At 39.9% G+C, this 19623-nt stretch overlaps 1 protein-coding gene across 4 annotated transcripts in view; it reads left to right on the top strand.

The window, feature by feature from the left end:
* Positions 1–19623, top strand: part of LCK (LCK proto-oncogene, Src family tyrosine kinase) — a 108710-nt gene that overhangs the window by 84893 nt on the left and 4194 nt on the right. For all 4 annotated transcript variants that reach the window (XM_073665687.1, XM_073665688.1, XM_073665689.1 and 1 more), the window contains exons 5-11: positions 1147–1245; positions 5247–5350; positions 5636–5785; positions 6304–6456; positions 10743–10922; positions 16354–16430; positions 16715–16868. In XM_073665687.1, coding sequence (XP_073521788.1) covers positions 1147–1245; positions 5247–5350; positions 5636–5785; positions 6304–6456; positions 10743–10922; positions 16354–16430; positions 16715–16868 — 917 coding nt within the window. The remainder of the gene's footprint in view (positions 1–1146; positions 1246–5246; positions 5351–5635; positions 5786–6303; positions 6457–10742; positions 10923–16353; positions 16431–16714; positions 16869–19623) is intronic.

The raw sequence follows: 19623 nt of genomic DNA, 5'->3' as shown, positions 1-19623 counted from the left end.
TTGGCGGCGCAACAGCGACCTCACCAGCGATGTCGCTATGTGTGACACTTTGCAACGATCAGGCCCCTGCTGTGAGGTCGCTGATCGCTGCAAAGTGTCCTGGACCATTTTTTGGTCGTTGCTCTCCCGCTGGTCAGCACACATCGCTGTGTGTGACCAGCGGGAGCAGTGATCAGGCTGGTAACTATGGTAAACATCGGGTTACTAGGGGCACACGCGCTCCTAGTAACCCGTTGTTTATCATGGTTACGAGCCTGCTAAAGTGAGCGGTAACCTCCCGCTCACCGTAGCAGAGTGGTAACCATGATAAACAGCGGGTTACTAGGTGCGCGTGTGCCCCTAGTAACCCAATGTTTCCCATAGTTACCAGCCTGCTCCTACTTCAGCAGGCTTGTAACCAGGAGCAGGACATCGTGGAAAGATTCTTTCCACGATGTCGCTGCTCCCCTGATTGCTGGTGAGCCTGCCTGTTTGACAGCTCACCAGCGACCACATAGCGACACAGCAACGATCCCTGACAGGTCGTATCGTTGTCGGGATCGTTGCAGTGTCGCTAAGTGTGACGGGGCCTTAAGAACCTTATATACCTGTTGGCTGATAGACATCAATGCTTATTCCATGCATTTGGAAAAGAGGAAGAAAGACACTACCATACACCTCTGGTGGGGGCTTATCTCCTAGGAGAACAATAGGATCGGGCATTTGAATTCAAACTGCCTGATTCTCTTCTTTTCCGGCACCATGCATTAGGGAGGGTTGGAAGGAATTCATACCCATTAGATGGTTGGCCAATCCAAAATCAGGGGGTTCGTCCAACTTTAACCTAATGTGTTTGTGGGCCCTATCATGAAAGAAACAAAGTGGTCATTGGTGAAGATGTTTCTGTGACTTGCAAAATAGTGCAGGGTAAAAATATAAATATCTCTTACTACTTAACCATGCAAGTTCACAAATAAGTTATATTGCACCTGTAAAGGTAAAGCAGTTGTTGATCATAGGAAACTAGTAGAACAGTGAACACTAGGGCAGGGTGCACAATTTTTACTTTATGACAAAACTTGGTGTTCACTAGAATATAATGCTGATGTCATCTGAGTTTTATTCTGCTGTATAATCATAGCCCTATTGTCATTTTATCCCTTTTAGAACCGGAGAGTGGTGGAAAGCTAAGTCCTTGCGTACAGGACAAGACGGACTAATCCCATTTAATTTTGTAGCTTCTGTAGCTGGAATTGCATCTGAACGGTGAGTATCCATTCATGTTAAACAGTCATGCAATAATTCAGGAGTGACTCTGTGACTTTGTGTTGACTTTTTTAATGCCTTTAACATTTTCTTAATAAAACATTGTTTATAATATTTGTCTTTTAATCATTAGAAGATGGAACAGGGTTCTATGAGATAATAAGGGAGTGTAGTAAAGTCACTGAAGTAAAGGGAGTGTAGTAAAATCATGATGTTCTAGTCTGGTCCATAACCACCAATTATCAAAATGAACTTTTTTTTTTCAACTAGTAATGTATTATTAATCCTCCTCAATCTCCTACTAATAAGTATTATTATTGTGATCGGTGTAAGGAGACTGTGTGGCTGTAGATTCATGGCTGCACAATATTTTTATTTATTGCTTTTTACATATTGCTGTCATTTGAGTAGAATATTACCCCTAAAGTCAAAGCAACTGTCCGACCAGAAACTTAAACACAACGTATATGTAAGCTAATAGGTAAAGGTAATTCTTGTTTGCTATATATTTTTCTATGTTCACACTACTCAAAAGTGATAAGTCTGCAGTCACTCTGTGTGACTGCAGACTTATGAATACCCCCAGAGCACGTACTGTGATTTCAGACCCGGGACCGGAGGGTATGTATGTGTTATAGATACCCCGACCAGTGGGCGTGGCCTCGCTATCCATACACTTGTATTGAGCGAGACCGAGCCTTCTAGTCAAACGGCCTTCCGCGTCCCTAGACAGGGCATGGCCTCGCTCCATACAAGTGTATGGAGAGAGGCGGCGCTGACTGGCCAGGGGTATGTATAACGTATACATAGCCTCCAGTCCCAGGTATGAAACCGGCAAATCACCACAGCACACAGTGCCTGCGCTGGGGGGGATTCATAAGTCTGCAGCCACACAGAGTCACTGCAGACTTATCAATTTTGACCGGACAACCCCTTTAACTGATTTCTAGCTCAGCTCTATTAGGGCAGAGTTCTGTGACTACAGTTTGCCTACAGTGAGTCTGAGGTAGTCTAAAACACACCTCTAGCCTCATTTTCAGTTCAGGTTGCTGCTCTCTCCTGCCTTCTCACATTGGCTAATGTGTGTCAACATAAGTACATGACAAGCAAGACTTAGGAAGTCAGTGCATGAAGGGTGGAGGAAGGGGAGTGGGTGGAGTGGTATTATGTCATAGCTCATCTATTTCTAGATTTCCTTATAAATTAAACATGATGATGTCTTCTGTCCTCTCCTAATGTTGGCACTGCTGCAGTGCTGAAGGGACTATCCTCTACATTTTGGACTTTTTGGAGAAAAGTGTAGAGTCCTCCACTTTCATAGATCCATTTCACTCTTGCCTTTTTCCTGCTTTACAATAGTGACGTACCAACTAAATCTTACAAAGTTTCCATTATGATACCTCTATTGAATGTAGCTAGAGTTTGTATCCCACTACTATGGAAATGTCGCTCCCTTTAAACTTTTGTTTAAAAAAGTGGAGAATATGTGATGCATAGATCTAACTTTTCAAATTAACAACCAAAATGACTAATTTTTCAAGACCTGGCATTACAGGTCACTGAGTACAAAACATTATGGGCACAATAACATTTCTCTTATGGGATTTTTTTCTTTCTCCTTTGCACTATATGTTAGTTTTCTACATTATACTAAATGTGTTTACATATTTTTCTGATGTGTAATCCCGTTTACAATGCTACAATACAATCCCGTTTACAATGGTTTACAGTATGTTTGTATTATTCGGTATAGACCTTCTTTATTTGAGAAGTTACTCCCTACTATTTCTTCTTACCTTGATTCATTAAAGGGAATCTGTCACTTCCAAAAATGCTATTTGCCTACAGATATGGGGGTAATTTGCAAGTCAATGGTGTGTAAATGATGTCTGGCAGTTTTGCTTAACTAATTGCAAATTTTAACTCTATGAATTCTCGAAACTACCAGCATTAGCATTAGATTTTTAACATAGTATTAGTTCATAGTATAATTGTACTAGTCTTATTGGAGTAGCAAATGCTACATAATAGAGTTGAGCAAAGATTTTGAAATTCAAATTTTCTAGCTTCACCGAATGAAAAAAAAAATATTCAGAGCAAATCGCAAGTACTCCAATTGCTCTGAAAAAAGATGTATTAGGCTATGTGCCCACGTTGCATTTATGAAGCAGAAAATTTCTGCTGCATAAATGCAAGTCCTCTCCCGGAAAAACGCATGCGGAATTCCGCACGCGTTTATCGCGCATTTTTCGCGCGTTTATCACGCGTTTTCCACATGCGGAATTGCCTTGCGTTTTTTATGCATTGGACTAAGGCAATTCCGCTTGCGGAAACGCAAAATTAAATGACATGCTGCGGATTTTTGAACGCGGCATAAACGCTGCGGAAAAATCCGCAGCATGTGCATAGAACTTGCGGAATCCCATTGGGGACCATGGGGTGCGGATATACATGCGTTTTTCAAGCGTTTACGCTGCGGAAATTCCGCAGCATATACGCTTGAAAAATGCTACGTGGGCACACAGCCGAATACTCTGATGTTTCCAAATACTGTATCCAACTCATATCAGGTTCTTTAAGGCAAACACAGCATTAGTAATATAAAAGTGCTGTCACACACTATCTGTAATGTTTATTTAGTATTTAGTTCTTTATAGCTTTTTTCCTAATCTCTATTTCTAAAATGGTGAGCTGTGATGTCCTCTCACAATCCAGAGTCACCAGAAAATTGCTGCTGCTTTACCTGCCTATGCTCTTATATAGGCTATGTTAGTCCCTCCTGATTGGCTGTTCTATACCATGTGATGTGATAGTTGCAAGAAATTATGGGGAAGCGCGCCCAGCCAACCCAGAGATCATGTGTGTCTTCCCTGGATAATGAAATCTGCAGTGTGTAATATGAGGGCGGCCATTTTAGGTGATTTGTGTGAATCGAATAGTAAATTTTTAAAATTGTCTTCAAATTTCTAAATACATAATACAAATCTGATTTGAATAGAATTGATTATCTCATCTATTGTACATAAGTATATACACACAATATATGTGGCAATGTTGCGAATTCAATGTATGCTGCTACTATGTGAGCAATTTATATCACTGTTAGTAAGACGCCATCCAAAATGTTATTTTTGGCAATGAGTAGAACAGTGGAAGTTAAGCATTTTGTGGTTTGGTTATTGGCAGGGAAGTGACTATAGTAGCGGTTGCAGTCCCACCTGGGACCTGGTGTCTAAGGGTCTCAAATGTTCTCTTTGGTCTATATAAGAAGACCAATACTATTACAGACCCATGATATTTAGGGGCCCTGTTGCCGACTTGGCATTATGATCCACAAGATGCATGTCATGCAAATGGTTATTTTTATATTGTTTTATTCAATCTAAAGTTGGTCTTGTCTATATTTATTTATAAGGCTACTAAACCTAAACTTTAAAGTAAGTATCACATAAAACCTAGAATAAAATAACTACAAAGACTTTCAGTTTCTAGAGAATATTTTACATTACACAAGATATCTCATGTTCAGTAATTATCTTTGTGGATCTCCAACCAGAAATATTACCTACTAAAGAATTTTTTTTTTTTCAAAATCAACACTTTTGTGGTTTAACAATACAGAGGAAAAACATATGACTCAGTTTCCATTCTTTTTAATACATGTCAAATGCAAATACATAGGAGGAAATTACACAAAAAGTAACCTTACTAAAGACTATGGTCAAACACTTATGCAATGAGTTCAAATGGCACAAGATGTGAACCAGTGTTTATATGAGACGAAAATGGAAAATAAAGATAAAATGGAACATTGTCCCCAGCTCCTTGTGTAAAATGCTAAATATTTAAAATTTCCATGGGAACATAAACACACGCCACTTTATAGAACTATTCAATGTATGTATTGGTCAGAAGTTAACATATTATATTTTAATTGTAGCATTTTGTTATGTTATAGAAAATGTGTTTCTTATAAATTCATCTCAACATGTTCTTCTTAGTTGGTTCTTCAAAGATTTAGGTCGGAAAGATGCAGAGCGTCAACTCTTAGCGCCGGGAAACCAGCAAGGCTCTTTCCTTATCCGTGAGAGTGAAACAAATAAAGGTATAGTTTTGCAATGAAAATAGGCAAGAAACATAAATTGGATCTTCATTCTGCAAGTTACCATAGTTTTTAAGTTTTATGTTTTTATTTATTGTATTAATTTACAAAAAAAAATAAAAAAAATGAGAGTCCCCAATGGCTGAGAAATGTTATCAAACCACTGAGCAATCTCATTTTTTTTTTCTATCTATTGGCTGGAACAGTACGAAGATACAAAGATATCTTTTCTGTATCACTTTTTCCATTGAAAAGCTATGAATGAATTTCACCTATTGTTTTTTCCAGGCTCATACTCTTTATCTGTGCGCGATCTGGATCAGAATCATGGAGAGGTGGTGAAACATTACAAAATTCGCAACATGGACAATGGAGGATTCTATATATCGCCTCGAATAACTTTTAAGACACTTCAAGAACTTGTGCAACATTATTCTGGTAAAAAAAATGTTACCAATGTGTTCATATCAATATTCCAAGCTGTATTACTTATGATTATTAATGATTTATTATGGTTTTCCAATGTGCCCGCAAAAAATGTTTGCTGTCCATGTTTTATGGACAAGCTGTCCAGGAAAAAATAAAAATCAAGTTGGAAACCCTGATAGATATATCTAATTAGCTCGGAAAACCCAAAATAACTCTTTCATCATGTGAAAAAGAACTTGCTTAGTCAGCAAATATGGCGTAAAAATGTTCATTTACAAAAACGGGAGGAGGGAATGCAGGTTGAAAGAAACACAATTACTAGCTGTACTTAAATCTATTATGTGATTCTTACTTTTGTTGTAACAATATGCTTCTATAGATTGAAATGTACAAAGTAGTGGTTATGCTTCTATAGTGCAATATGCTTCTAATGTACAACGTAGTGGTTTTAACAACTGTCAAATAAATCACAGATCATTCCATAAATATGCTGGTGTATAGAGTAATTTTATAAGTATTTCATTTAGGTATCTTGGATGGATTGTGCACGTTACTGAAGGCACCATGTCAAACTCAACGGCCACAAAAGCCCTGGTGGGGCGATGAATGGGAAATTTCACGCAGTTCACTACAACTGGTGAAAAAACTAGGCGCTGGGCAGTTTGGGGAGGTATGGATGGGTAAGTTAATTTATGTATATTTAAAAGAATAACATTTTTTTTTTAAATCAGAAGTCCTTTTACTTTGAGGTAATTCTGGAAAACCCATCTCCCCAAAAAAAAATTGTGGAAAGAAAGGTTATACAGTATATTATATATGAACCAGAGCATTTGCTGACAGAATCAGGCTTTAGTTAAAAATATATAATTGCTACATACCCTCTCTCGTTATTTTCTGAAGTCAGTGTGTCAAGGCATGTGCTTGCTTATAACAATATAAGCAATGAGAATCCAAGAGAAAAATATTTTCAAATGTTATATCTGTCTTACAACTAATGCAGCTGCCAAGGGTAAAGTCAGTAAATGTAATGTAGCTATTATTTTGCATATTGAATCTTATATGGTGCTGCCATCATGTGGTTACAGATCAATTGATCTATTTCTCTAGATTTCAATTTGCCATTAACCAGAAGAACAATAGATCTGACCTAGCACTATAGATTGCCATTATATTGTATTACCATTAAAGACTAAATAATTGTTCTCAGTAATTAATGACAAAAAAGTATGAGAAGTGTAGGGTGGCTAAAAATGTGCATTAGTGCAATTGAAAGGAAGTGAGCAGAGGTATAGCTAAAGATATGGTATGTTTAAAGTGCTTTCAAGCAAATGGCAAATTATGGCTAGAGAGTTTTTCAGAAGAATAAAGAATGCCATGACCATTTACAAATGACTTGCCCTTCGAACTATGCCAACCTATTTTTGAGTTGAACAGTGGGAATTATGCCAACAGTATGACTGCTACAATGCTAGGTGCGATAAATCCTATTTCTTCAATGGAATTCTCAGGCAGCACACCCAAGTCAGCACATCAGTGTTAAACAGTAAAGGTCCACAAGGCATTTCTGATCGACAGTACTAAATTAAGTGTGGAGAACATCTTTGTCAGGCTTCCTGTACAAGTAATAAATACAGAAATGATTGATATGGATTCAAAAATTCACCAGTAGTAATAAGGGTTATTCAGACGATATTTGCAAATTAATTTGAGGCGGAAAATTCCATGTTGTTTCTAATTGAAATCCATGTCAGAAATTTATGTGGTTCTTTTTACTATGAAAATGTCAAGCTTAGCGCAGATTTCAGGAGGAATCTGCATCCAAGAAGTGACATGCCTCTTCTTTTTTTTTTTTTTTCACGGAGCGGTTTTCAAAACTTCATTGGAAAAAAATTTCTCTGAACAGTAATGTGGATTTCCCATTGAAATCAAGAGGAAGCATATTCAAATCAGTCCACTGTATAGTACAATACCAGCATTAAGGATGAGTTTTTCCCAAAATTTCATCCACAGGCTGCATAGAAAATCCACAGAAAAAAAACTGAGCAGGACTGTGGAATTGAAAAGCCATGCAAACAATGAAGTCTGCGGGAATATTTCCATAACAAAACCCACACAATATGGTGCAAATGTTGCGGCTACAAATTTCACTGTCAAATTTTTGCTAGTAAAGTTCACGGTGGATCAGTCCCATATGGCCATAACGGAGACTGTTAGGCTGTGTGCCCACTATGCGTTTTTTAAGTGTTTCCGCAGCAGCAATTCCGCCGTAGAAACGCTTAAAAAACGCTTGTTAGTAGGTCTGCTATGTTCCCCAATGATAATCCGCATGTGCTGTGCACATGCTGTGGAAATTTCCGCTGCGGATTATCATTGCGGAAAAATCCGCAACACTACCAATTATATTGTGTAATCGCGGCGTTTTCGCCGCCATTGACTTGCATTGAATCGCTTAATATCCGCATGACTACATGTGCACATGTGGATATTAAGCGACCCTGGTACCATAGTACCTGTAAAAAAAAAAAAGAATTTAAAATAAAAAAAACACATTATACTCACCTTCTGATGTCCCCCGGTCTTCTATCCGGTACGTCTTGGCTCCCCGGTGGCTCGCGATGGAGTAAAAGGACCTTCCATGATGTCATTCAGTCATGTGACAGGTCACGCGACCGCTGATGTCGGTGGTCGCGTGACCTGTCACATGACTAAGTGACGTCATGGAAGGTCCTTTTACACCACCGCGAGACACCAGAAATACCGGACGCATCGGAGAAGGAGACCAGGGGCCATCGGAAGGTGAGTATAATGTTTTTTTTTTATTTTTTACCAATTTTATTCTTTTTTTTAACTAACTTGGTCACACTATATAAAATCCATGCCGGTTGCATGGATTTATATAGTGTGACCAGGTTGTCAAGCACTTTCCAAGTGATGCTAAAATTGCTTGGAAAGTGCTTGACAACCCGCATGCGAAATCGCATGTGCAAAACGCGTGAAAAACGCTTGTCACTGGCTGAAAAAACGCATGTAAAGTCCGCATGCGTTTTTTCTGCCAGGGAGATGCAGAAACGCTCAGGAAAAATCCGGAGAATTTCTGCATCGTGGGCACATAGCGTTAAAGATTCAGTGATGTGAAATTTGTTTTGCACATGCCAAACATGTCTTTTTATTGGAAATGTTTCAATTTACAGTTGAAACCAGAAGTTTACATACACTATATAAAAAGACACAAATGCATGTTTTTCTCAATATCTGACATGTAATCAGAATAAACCTTTCCCGTTTTAGATCAATTAGGATTACCATAATTTTTAATATTTGCAAAATGCCAGAATAATGAGAGAGAGAGTGTTTTAAGGCATTTTTATTACTTACTGCAAAGTCAAAAGTTTACATACACTAAGATTACTATGCCTTTAAACAATTCTGGACTGCCCATATGATGATGTCATGTGTTTGGAAGCTTCTGATAGTTTTTTTGGCAACATCTAAATTAATTAGAGACACACCTGTGGATGTATTTTAATGCATACCTGAAACACACTGCTTCTTTGTGTAGCCTCATGGGGAAGTCTAAAGAAATCAGCCAAGATATCAGGAAGAGAATTGTGGACTTGCACAAGTCTGGCTCATCCTTGGGTACAATTTCAAGATATCTGAAGGTGTCTAGTTCATCTGTACAAACAATTATACGCAAATACAAACAAGATGGGAATGTCCAGCCATCATACCGCTCAGGTAGGAGACAGGTTCTGTGTCCCAGAGATGAATGTACTTTGGTCCGACATGTGCATATCAACCCAAGAACAAAAGCAAAAGACCTTGAGAAGATGATGGCGGAAGCTGGTAAGATTGTGTCAATAACCACAGTGAAACGAGTACTGTATCAACATGGGCTGAAAGGCCACTCTGCCAGGAAGAAGCCATTACTCCAAAAGAAACATAAAAAAACAGATTAATCTTTGCAAATGCACACAGGAACAAAGACCTTAATTTTTGGATACATGTCCTGTGGTCTGATGAAACTAAAATCGAACATTTTGGCCATAATGACCATCGTTACGTTTGGAGGAAAAAGGGAGAAGTTTGGAAGCCTAAGAACACAATCCCAACTGTGAAACATGGGGGTAGAAGAATCATGTTGTTGGGTTATTTCGCTGCAGGAGGGAATGGTGCACTTCACAAAATAGATGGCATCATGAGAAAAGAAGATTATGTGGCAATACTAAAGCAACATCTCAAGACTAGTGTTGAGCGAATTTGTTCAGCATTTCAATTTCGTGTTCGGGGTTCCGACTTGTTCGCACCAAGAAATCAGCTCCGCCCACGAACATGCCTGATGAACAAATTCGCTCAACACTACTCAAGACATCACCCAGGAAGTTAAAGCTTGGGCAGAAATGGGTCTTCCAAATTGACAATGACCCAAAGCATACTGCCAAAATGGTAACAGTGTGGGTTAAGGATAACAAAGTCAATGTTTTGGAGTGACCATTACAAAGCCCTGATCTCAATCCTATTGAAAATTTATGGGCAAAGCTGAAAAGGCAGGTGCGAGCAAGGCGACCTACAAACCTGGATCAGTTACACCAGTTTTGTCAGGGGGAATGGGCCCAAATTCCGACAAACTATTGTGAGAAGCTTGTGGAAGGATATCCCAAACGTTTGACCCAAGTCATTTAGTTTAAGGGCAAAGGTACCAAATACTAATGAAATGTATGTAAACTTTTGACTTTGCAGTAAGTAACAAAAATTCCTTAAACATTCTCTCTCTCTCATTATTCTGGCATTTGGCAAATATTAAAAATTATAGTAATCCTAATTGACCTAAAACGAGAAAGGTTTATTCTTATTTCATGTCAGATATTGAGAAAAACATGCATATGTGTCTTTTTATATAGTGTATGCAAACTTCTGGTTTCAACTGTACATATTATTTTGTATTACATTTTGTCTTTTTGCTTAGGATACTACAATAAGCACACCAAAGTTGCAATAAAAAGCCTTAAACAGGGCACCATGCCCCCAACAGCTTTCCTGGCAGAGGCTAACCTAATGAAGCAGCTGCAGCATCCACGACTGGTCCGCTTACATGCAGTGGTAACTGAAGAGCCCATATTTATTGTGACAGAATTCATGGAAAATGGTAAGACTTTTCTATTAATTATCTTATTATTGTGAAGCATAAGGTAGCAAGCATACACTTTCTGACTCCGGAGGGTGTGGACATGCCTGTCTGCCTCTCTGCTAGATTGTGGAGACAATACGGCGCCGGACTACTGGCAGCCCATTGCAGCAGCAGAAGCTTCTACTTTATTTTAGTTACAGTTTTGTTACAGTTATTTTATTTTATTACCTTCTCTGGATTGCAACGTTCCTGTATACTCGTCTATTGGGGATGGAAGATACAACACTTCCCACACTATCAACTGCTGCTGGGCACACAGCACGAGATCTGCACCTGGATCTTCTTCCACCACTTACAAGTCTCCTGCAGGTACAGACACTCTGGGGCAAGCAATACGGACCATCTCAGCTAATGCTACTGAAGGATGCATGCTGCTACCCACAGCCTGTGACAGGGATACAGCCATATGTGAGCGGTGGAGGTCACTGTATACGATTTGCCATGGAGAGGACTGGTGTGACGGGTGGGAATAATGACGGGATGGTGGACCCTAGGTCTGTTGCTAAACGAGCAGTGTATTCTAGGGATCGTCTTCTGGAACTGCGCAGGATAAAGTCTTCTCCAGCAGTGGCAATACTGAATGTTCCACGGGAAATAAGGAGACCTTTCAGAGGCTGCAGAGCAGGCAAGAAGATCAAGTCCTGGAGGAGAAGGTTTAAACCAGTGGTCCCATCCATTATCATGGGTAACGTACGATCGCTGGGAAATAAGTCGGATGAACTGCTGGCTCTGAGTAAGACCCAGAAGGAGTTTAGGGAATGCAGTCTCATGTGCTTTACAGAAACCTGGCTGCATGAGGAGGTCCCAGATTCATGTGTCTCGGTACCAGGGTTTCAAATGGTTCGGGCTGATAGAGAGAGAGTTAGATGCGGCAAGAAAAAAGGTGGAGGAGTGATACTCTACATTAACAACAGATGGTGCAATCAGGGGCATGTAACTGTTAAGGAGAAACATTGCTGTCCAAATATTGAACTGTTAGCAGTGGGCCTCAGGCCTTACTATCTGCCTAGAGAATTCACTCTTGTTATTGTAGTTGTGATGTATATACCACCATCTGCGAACCCAGAGGCTGCTGGGGATGTGTTGTCAGGGGTGATGGCCCGGCTTCAGACTAAACACCCAAACTCTCTAACTGTAATTCCTGGGGATTTCAATCGAGTAAAGATCTCATCTGCAATACCAAAGTTCTATCAATATGTCAAATGTCCTACACGGGACAACAACACACTGGATCTCCTCTTTGCTAATGTTAAGAATGCTTATTCATCGGCTGCATTACCCCCCCTGGGGAAATCTGACCACAACCTCATACTATTGTCTCCTGCTTACCAACCAGACGTCCGCAAACAACCAGTGACAATTAAAAAGATAAGGAAGTGGTGTCCAGCAGCAGAGGAGGCGTTACAAGACTGCTTTGACTGTACAGACTGGGAGGTGTTGTGTACCATGAAAGAGAAATGTAATGTTAATGAGATTACTGGCAGAGTTACTGATTACATCAACTTCTGTATGGACATTGTAGTACCTGTTCAAGAGATTCGGTGTTATGCAAACAATAAGCCATGGATTACAAAAGAGTTGAAACATTTACTAAACATGAAAAAACTGGCTTTTAAAAGGAAGGACAAGGAGGCATTGAAAATTATACAGCGAGACCTAAAGGGGAAAATTAAGATTGCCCGTGAGGCATTCAGAGTTAAATTAGAAAATCAATTTGCACAAAAAAGCTCCAGAGAGGTGTGGGCTGGAATGAAGCTAGTGACTGGGTTTAAGGCAAGGTCGGAGCAGGGGGGTGGTGGACTTACAATGGCTAATGAAATGAATCAGTTCTTAAATAGATTCAGCAATAAAGGTGCGGTAGCAGCAGGGAAGGGGGAGGAGGCCGGGGAACAACTAGCTAAATTAACAGGGGGTGAAATAGATCATTTCTCGGTCTCCAAAAATGACGTGAGGGACCAGTTTAGTAAGCTGGCCATTGGCAAAGCAGCAGGGCCTGACGGTCTCAGTCCACGTGTCCTCAGAGTGTGTGCAAATGAGTTATGTACTGTCTTCCAGCATCTCTTTAACCAGAGCTTACAATCAAAGAGAGTACCAGTGCTATGGAAGACTTCCTGCCTGGTGCCGATTCCCAAGACTACCTTCCCGGCTTCCCCGGGGGACTATAGACCGGTGGCCTTAACATCGCATGCGATGAAGTCCTTGGAGAGAATAGTACTTGCTCACTTGTGTCCGAGGGTGATGGCGCATACTGATGCTCTTCAGTTTGCGTACCGGCAGGGACTGGGTGTGGACGATGCTGTAGCGTCTCTGCTACAAACAGTACATTCCTTTTTGGACAATGATGGAACCACAGTGCGTGCTTTGTTCTTTGATTTCTCTAGTGCGTTCAACACATTACAGCCACTCTTACTGCGAGGAAAGTTGATTAAAATGGCGGTGGATGAGGGACTTGTGAATTGGATAATTGACTACCTGTCGGATAGGCCACAGTTTGTTAGGTGGGGGACGGCTACATCAGATAGTGTACTGAGCAGTGTCGGAGCCCCGCAGGGAACAGTGCTGTCGCCATTCCTCTTTACATTGTACACAGCTGACTTTCAGTATAAATCAGACCGTTGTCACCTCCAGAAGTACTCGGATGACTCTGTGATAGTTGGCGGTATTGGGAAGGACCAGGACGAAGAGGAATATAGAAGGGTGGTTGCGGACTTTGTAGTATGGTGCCAGGCTAACCATCTAGAACTAAATGTTAAGAAAACCAGGGAGTTGGTGATGAGCTATGGAAGGTGCAAGAAGGTATGCCTACCTGTTACCATTGACGGTCAGGATGTGGAGATGGTGGACAGTTTCAAATATTTGGGGGTTTACCTGGATAGCAAGCTAGACTGGAAGTGCCACATGGAGAAGGTCTACAAGAAGGGGATGAGTAGATTGTACTTCCTAAGGAAGTTAAGGTCTTTTAATGTGTGTGGCAAAATGCTTGAGGTGTTCTACCAATCCATTGTGGCTAGTGCCACCTTTGCGGCAATAATTTGCTGGGGTAACAGTGTGCGTGTTGCTGACGCCAACAAGCTCAACAAACTTATAAAGAAGGCTAGCGCGACGGTGGGCCTACAGCTTGGGACTTTTGAAGAGGTGGTAGAGGATAGGATTAAGAAGAAGTGCAGAGCTATAATGGGCAACAACACACACCCGCTTTATGAACTGTTTGCGAAACAGAAGAGCACATTCAGCAATCGCCTAATACAACTAAGGTGTAAAAAGGAAAAATACAGGAGATCGTTTGTTCCAACAGCTATGGGGGTGTTTAACAAATGTCTGAAAAGCAATGTCTAAAGCATTCCAAATGTTTTGTTATTATATGTGTCATGTTCGAGATCTGTGTTCTGCTGCTGTGATACCGCAATTTCCTCCGGGATAAAATAAAGTATATCTTATATCTTATAATGTGATCTCAAGTAAAGGAGTAATCAGTTTGCACTTTGCTGAGTACTCTTTACAAAAGATAATATAACATATGTATATAAAGTAGTTATGTAAAGCCCGCCATGCACAATGCTTCGGCCAATCGTTCAGCCAAGAGCCATCTCAGCTGGCTTTCCCATACACAGGAATGCTCATTCGGCTAAGCACTCATGTTCTCCAGGAGACAATATGATTGGCAATCCAAAATCGGACATGCTTGATCGACATTTTCAGTGACAATCAGGTGGCTGGTGCCCTCATACATATTCGCCAGCTGAACTAGCCAGCATAAGTCTAATGTATATTGGGGCCTTAAAGGGATTCTGTCAGCAGGTTTTCGCCACCTCACCTGAGAGCAGCCTGATGTAGGCAAAGAGAAGCTGAATCCAACGATGTATCATGTAGATTACTGGGTGCAGTCGTTCTGACACAATCAGAGCTTTTAGATTTAACATGAAGCAGAGCTGAGAAAGCTAACCCCGCCCCACCAGGCTCTCCATGCACAAAGTCCATAGACAGTGAGGTGCTTATCACAGGGGGAGGGGGAATTGCCGGACTAGTGTAGTCCAGCAATGTTAATCTCCTAATGATAAATCCTTCACAGTTAGTAAACAGCAGCACTTTGACAAGTGACACCTCCCTGAATTCTGTGTTTCCGCCTCTATCTCATGCTGTCTTCAGATTACATAGCAAAACCCTTCTGACAGATTCCCTTTAAAGGGAACTTGTCACCAGTTTTGTCCTATATGAACTAAAACTATCACCTTATGCAGCGACTGTGCGGCATTCCATAAATGCTTGTATAATCCTCTGACTCCCCCCTGTAGACCCCCCCAAAATTCTCTATCGTTGCATGGTAATCTGGTTGGACCGGACCAATGGGTGTGTTTTCGGGCCTCTCCATCCCTTCCCCAGCTGCTGCTCGCCGTCCTCCTTCTTTGATGTGGATGACACCCTTGCAGCCGATGGGAGGGAAGAAGAGGCCCGAAACCACGCCCATTGGACCGGACCAACCGGATTACCGAGCAGCGCGGGAAAATTTAAAAAGGTTTTTGGTGGGTCTACAGGGGAAGTGACGGGGTTGTATGATCATTTATGGAATGCAGCACTGGCGCTGCATAAGGTGATGGTTTTAGTTCATATAGGACAGAATCCTGAGCACGATTAACAACCTAATTATATTAACAAAGCAATGGTTATAGCAATAATGGTTATTGTGATGGATTTGTAGGATATCTAAAACAGAGAGAATGATACCATAACATAACTTCTGGATCAGGAGATCCAGTAGGTAAAAAGTGACAAGCATTCTGGGTGCATATGATCCAGATAGCATTTCATGAATGGCAGTGATGTTGGATGTATCGGATTACTTGACTGAATATAGATTGTATGCTTAGCCTAAATTTAGAGAAAAACTTCCATGGCCATAATTTCTCCTTTGTTATTACATGGCACCATACTTTTAGATAGGAAGTTATTCTGGCTATTTTTTTTTTATGCTAAGACAACTTACTTCAATCTTTGAAGAAGTTTATATTCTGCTCCAAATTTTCTTCAAAAGGGATAATCACATTGAACAATCCATTTGTGTTAATAAGGTCCATTAACATAAACTGAGCTCATAGTCTTTTGCACTATTCCGTGCACCGTATTCTTTTTTTTTTTTAACATGGAAGCCTTAGGGCAATGGGTGCCTCTGTAAGTTTATATTGTGGCATCTGTCGGAGATATACAGTACTTTAAGAAATCCTCCCAATACATATCTTCAGCAGTAGCCAAATAGATGAGGGTACTAATTCTGAATAGGAGATTGTAAAATCTCTTTCTAAACCAGACAAGCCCTTTATTGGTCATGATTAAATACTGAAAATGAATAGTCTTGGAGTGTTATCAATCTATTGCCTCTTTCTTCATAATACAGGAAGCCTGGTAGATTATTTGAAGACACCTGAAGGCCTCAGAATAAATGTTTATAAACTTATAGACATGTCAGCTCAGGTAAGAATTCATATAACAGAATATTGAAGCTGGCAGAGAATACAGAAATGACAACTCCTAGAATAAGAATTATAAAGAAACTTATGGTGAACCACAGAAGGTTTGGAGAAACATAGCTTGAGATTGAGTTTACTTCTGCATGTCTAAAAAGCAGAAAACTGTGAATAACATCGCAGATGTGAACTCAAACTTATTGTAAATGCTATAAAAAATATTTTATATATGCACTTTTTTTTATAATTTTACCAGTCCTCCTCACTGTAATGTACTTACGTGATTACTAGGTGGCAGAAGGAATGGCTTTCCTGGAGCGTAAAAATTATATCCATCGGGACTTGCGAGCTGCCAACATCTTGGTTTCAGAAAGAGTGATCTGTAAAATTGCAGACTTTGGTCTGGCTCGTATGATAGAGGACAATGAGTACACAGCACGAGAAGGTACCTAACTATACAAATCCTGTCCAGTATATACAGGTGCAGCTCACTAAATTACAATATCATTAAAAAGTTAATTTATTTCAGTTCTTCAATACAAAAGGTGAAACTCATATTATATAGAGTGATCAATTTCAAGTGTTTATTTCTGTTAATGTTGATGATTATGGCTTACAGACAATGAAAACACAAAAGTCATTATCTCAGTAAATTAAAACAATTAACAAAAAACACCTGCAAAGGCTTCCTAAGCGTTTAAAAAGGTCCCTTAGTCTGTTTCAGTAGGCACCACAATCATGGGGAAGACTGTTGACTTGACAGATGTCCAGAAGGCAGTCATTGACACACTAAGCAAATGCAAAGTAAATTTTGCATTTCATTTGGAAATCAAGGTCGCAGTGTCTGGAGGAAGAGTGGAGAGGCACACAATCCAAGCTGCTTGAGGTCTAGTGTGAAGTTTCCACAATCAGTGATGGTTGGGGAGGCATGTCATCTGCTGGTGTAGGTCCACTGTGTTTTATCAAGACCAAAGTCAGTGCAGCCGTCTACCAGGAAATTTTAGAGCACTTCATGCTTCCCTCTGCCGACAAGCTTTTTGGAGATGGAAATTTCATTCTCCAGCAGGACTTGGCACCTGTCCACACTGCCAAAAGTACCAATACCTGGTTTAATAACAATAGTATCACTATGCTTGATTGGTCAGAAAACTCGCCTGACCTTAACCCCATAGAGAATCTATGGGGTATTGCCAAGAGGAAGATGAGAGACACCAGACCCAACAATGCAGACGAGCTGAAGGCTGATATCAAAGCAACCTGGGCTTCCATAACACTTCAGCAGTGCCACAGGCTGATCACCTCCATGCCACGTCTCATTGATTAGTACAAATAATCCCAGACAAGGCATCATATATATCAAGAGCAGAGCACCGCCGGAAAATTACGGCTTTGCAACCTCATCAAACTCCAAACATGGCATGATAAATCAGGATGAAAACAGAGTATTTATAGACAAAATATAATCAATTTTTATTTAGTACATATAAAAACATGAATCTGTAACACACAGATAGCACAGACAAAGATTTATATCAAAACAAGTATGTGTACAGCATAGAATATAATCATAAAAATTGATGCACCAAACTCACTGCAACCCGTTTTGGGGATTTGTAGTTGCATACACAGGTATATAGTGCAAAAATGGGTAAATGGAAAGCCACAATTGGCTAATTAAATCTCCCACAAATAGTGAGTAACAGAGTCTCACATTGTATGTAAAGAGTAATATGAACAGAGCCCAATCATTTTTGTAAACATATAAGTATCATGTCAATCAAGTACAATGTCCATAGCTTACCCAAAAATGGAATGGCAGGACAAGGTGCAATGTGCAATAAGCTGATACACATAAAGACCCCTAAGATTGCCTGCCTTATCCCCCATGATGAAGCGATTACATTGAAAAGCGAAATGCGCGTAGGGGTCTCTTAGGGGTCTTTATGTGTATCAGCTTATTGCACATTGCACCTTGTCCTGCCATTCCATTTTTGGGTAAGCTATGGACATTGTACTTGATTGACATGATACTTATATGTTTACAAAAATGATTGGGCTCTGTTCATATTACTCTTTACATACAATGTGAGACTCTGTTACTCACTATTTGTGAGAGATTTAATTAGCCAATTGTGGCTTTCCATTTACCCATTTTTGCACTATATACCTGTGTATGCAACTACAAATCCCCAAAACGGGTTGCAGTGAGTTTGGTGCATCAATTTTTATGATTATATTCTATGCTGTACACATACTTGTTTTGATATAAATCTTTGTCTGTGCTATCTGTGTGCTACAGATTCATGTTTTTATATGTACTTAATAAAAATTGATTGTATTTTGTCTATAAATACTCCATTTTCCTCCTGATTTATCACTTCTCATTGATGCAGTAATTGATGCAAAAGGAGCCCCGACCAAGTATTGGGTGCATTTACTGAACATACATTTCAGTAGGCCAACATTTCGGATTTTAAAAACATTTTTCAAGCTGTTGTTATAAAGTATTCTAATATACTGAGATAATGACTTTTGTGTTTTCATTGGCTGTAAGCCATAATCATCAACATTAACAGAAATAAACACTTGAAATAGATCACTCTGTTTGTAATGACTCTATATAATATATGAGTTTCACTTTTTGTATTGAAGAACTGAAATAAATTAACTTTTTGATGATATTCTAATTTAGTGAGATGCACCTGTATCTTTTTTTTTTTCTTCAAATAATTACTGTAATCTCCTAAACCTTTTTTCACTATATGTTACTGTTGAGTGAAAATTATTTAAAAATATATATTTTTAAAGGTATTCTAAACCGTAGAATTTTCTATTCAACATTTGCACCGCTTCGTTGACTTTACACCATTACTTTGAACCAAAATAATGTTGCACGTTATTAAATTGGGTCGTCCATTACTAGGACAACCGTTTTTTAATCTGAATGTTTTCCCCCGTTAAAATAAAAGCACTTATAATCACCTCCCGTGGCATTCCAGCGGTGACGGGACACGCGTTTCCGTGGCTCACGTAAGATTGTTATGTCACGTTAGCCATGTGTCCAATCAGCACCGGCTTCACTGTCCCCGCCTATGCACGTAGCGAATTTCAACAGGAAGGACTGCAGCTGCTCTCTGATTTCCTCATGATGTTTGATAACAACCTCATGTGAGCCCTAGAATCGTGAGTGCCAGCACCAC

The sequence above is a fragment of the Phyllobates terribilis genome, unplaced genomic scaffold, assembly GCF_046119375.1.
Source record: "Phyllobates terribilis strain yellow unplaced genomic scaffold, ASM4611937v1 Scaffold_2__4_contigs__length_985480577, whole genome shotgun sequence".
Lineage (NCBI taxonomy): Eukaryota > Metazoa > Chordata > Amphibia > Anura > Dendrobatidae > Phyllobates > Phyllobates terribilis.
This window is presented reverse-complemented; position numbering and strand designations above follow the sequence as displayed.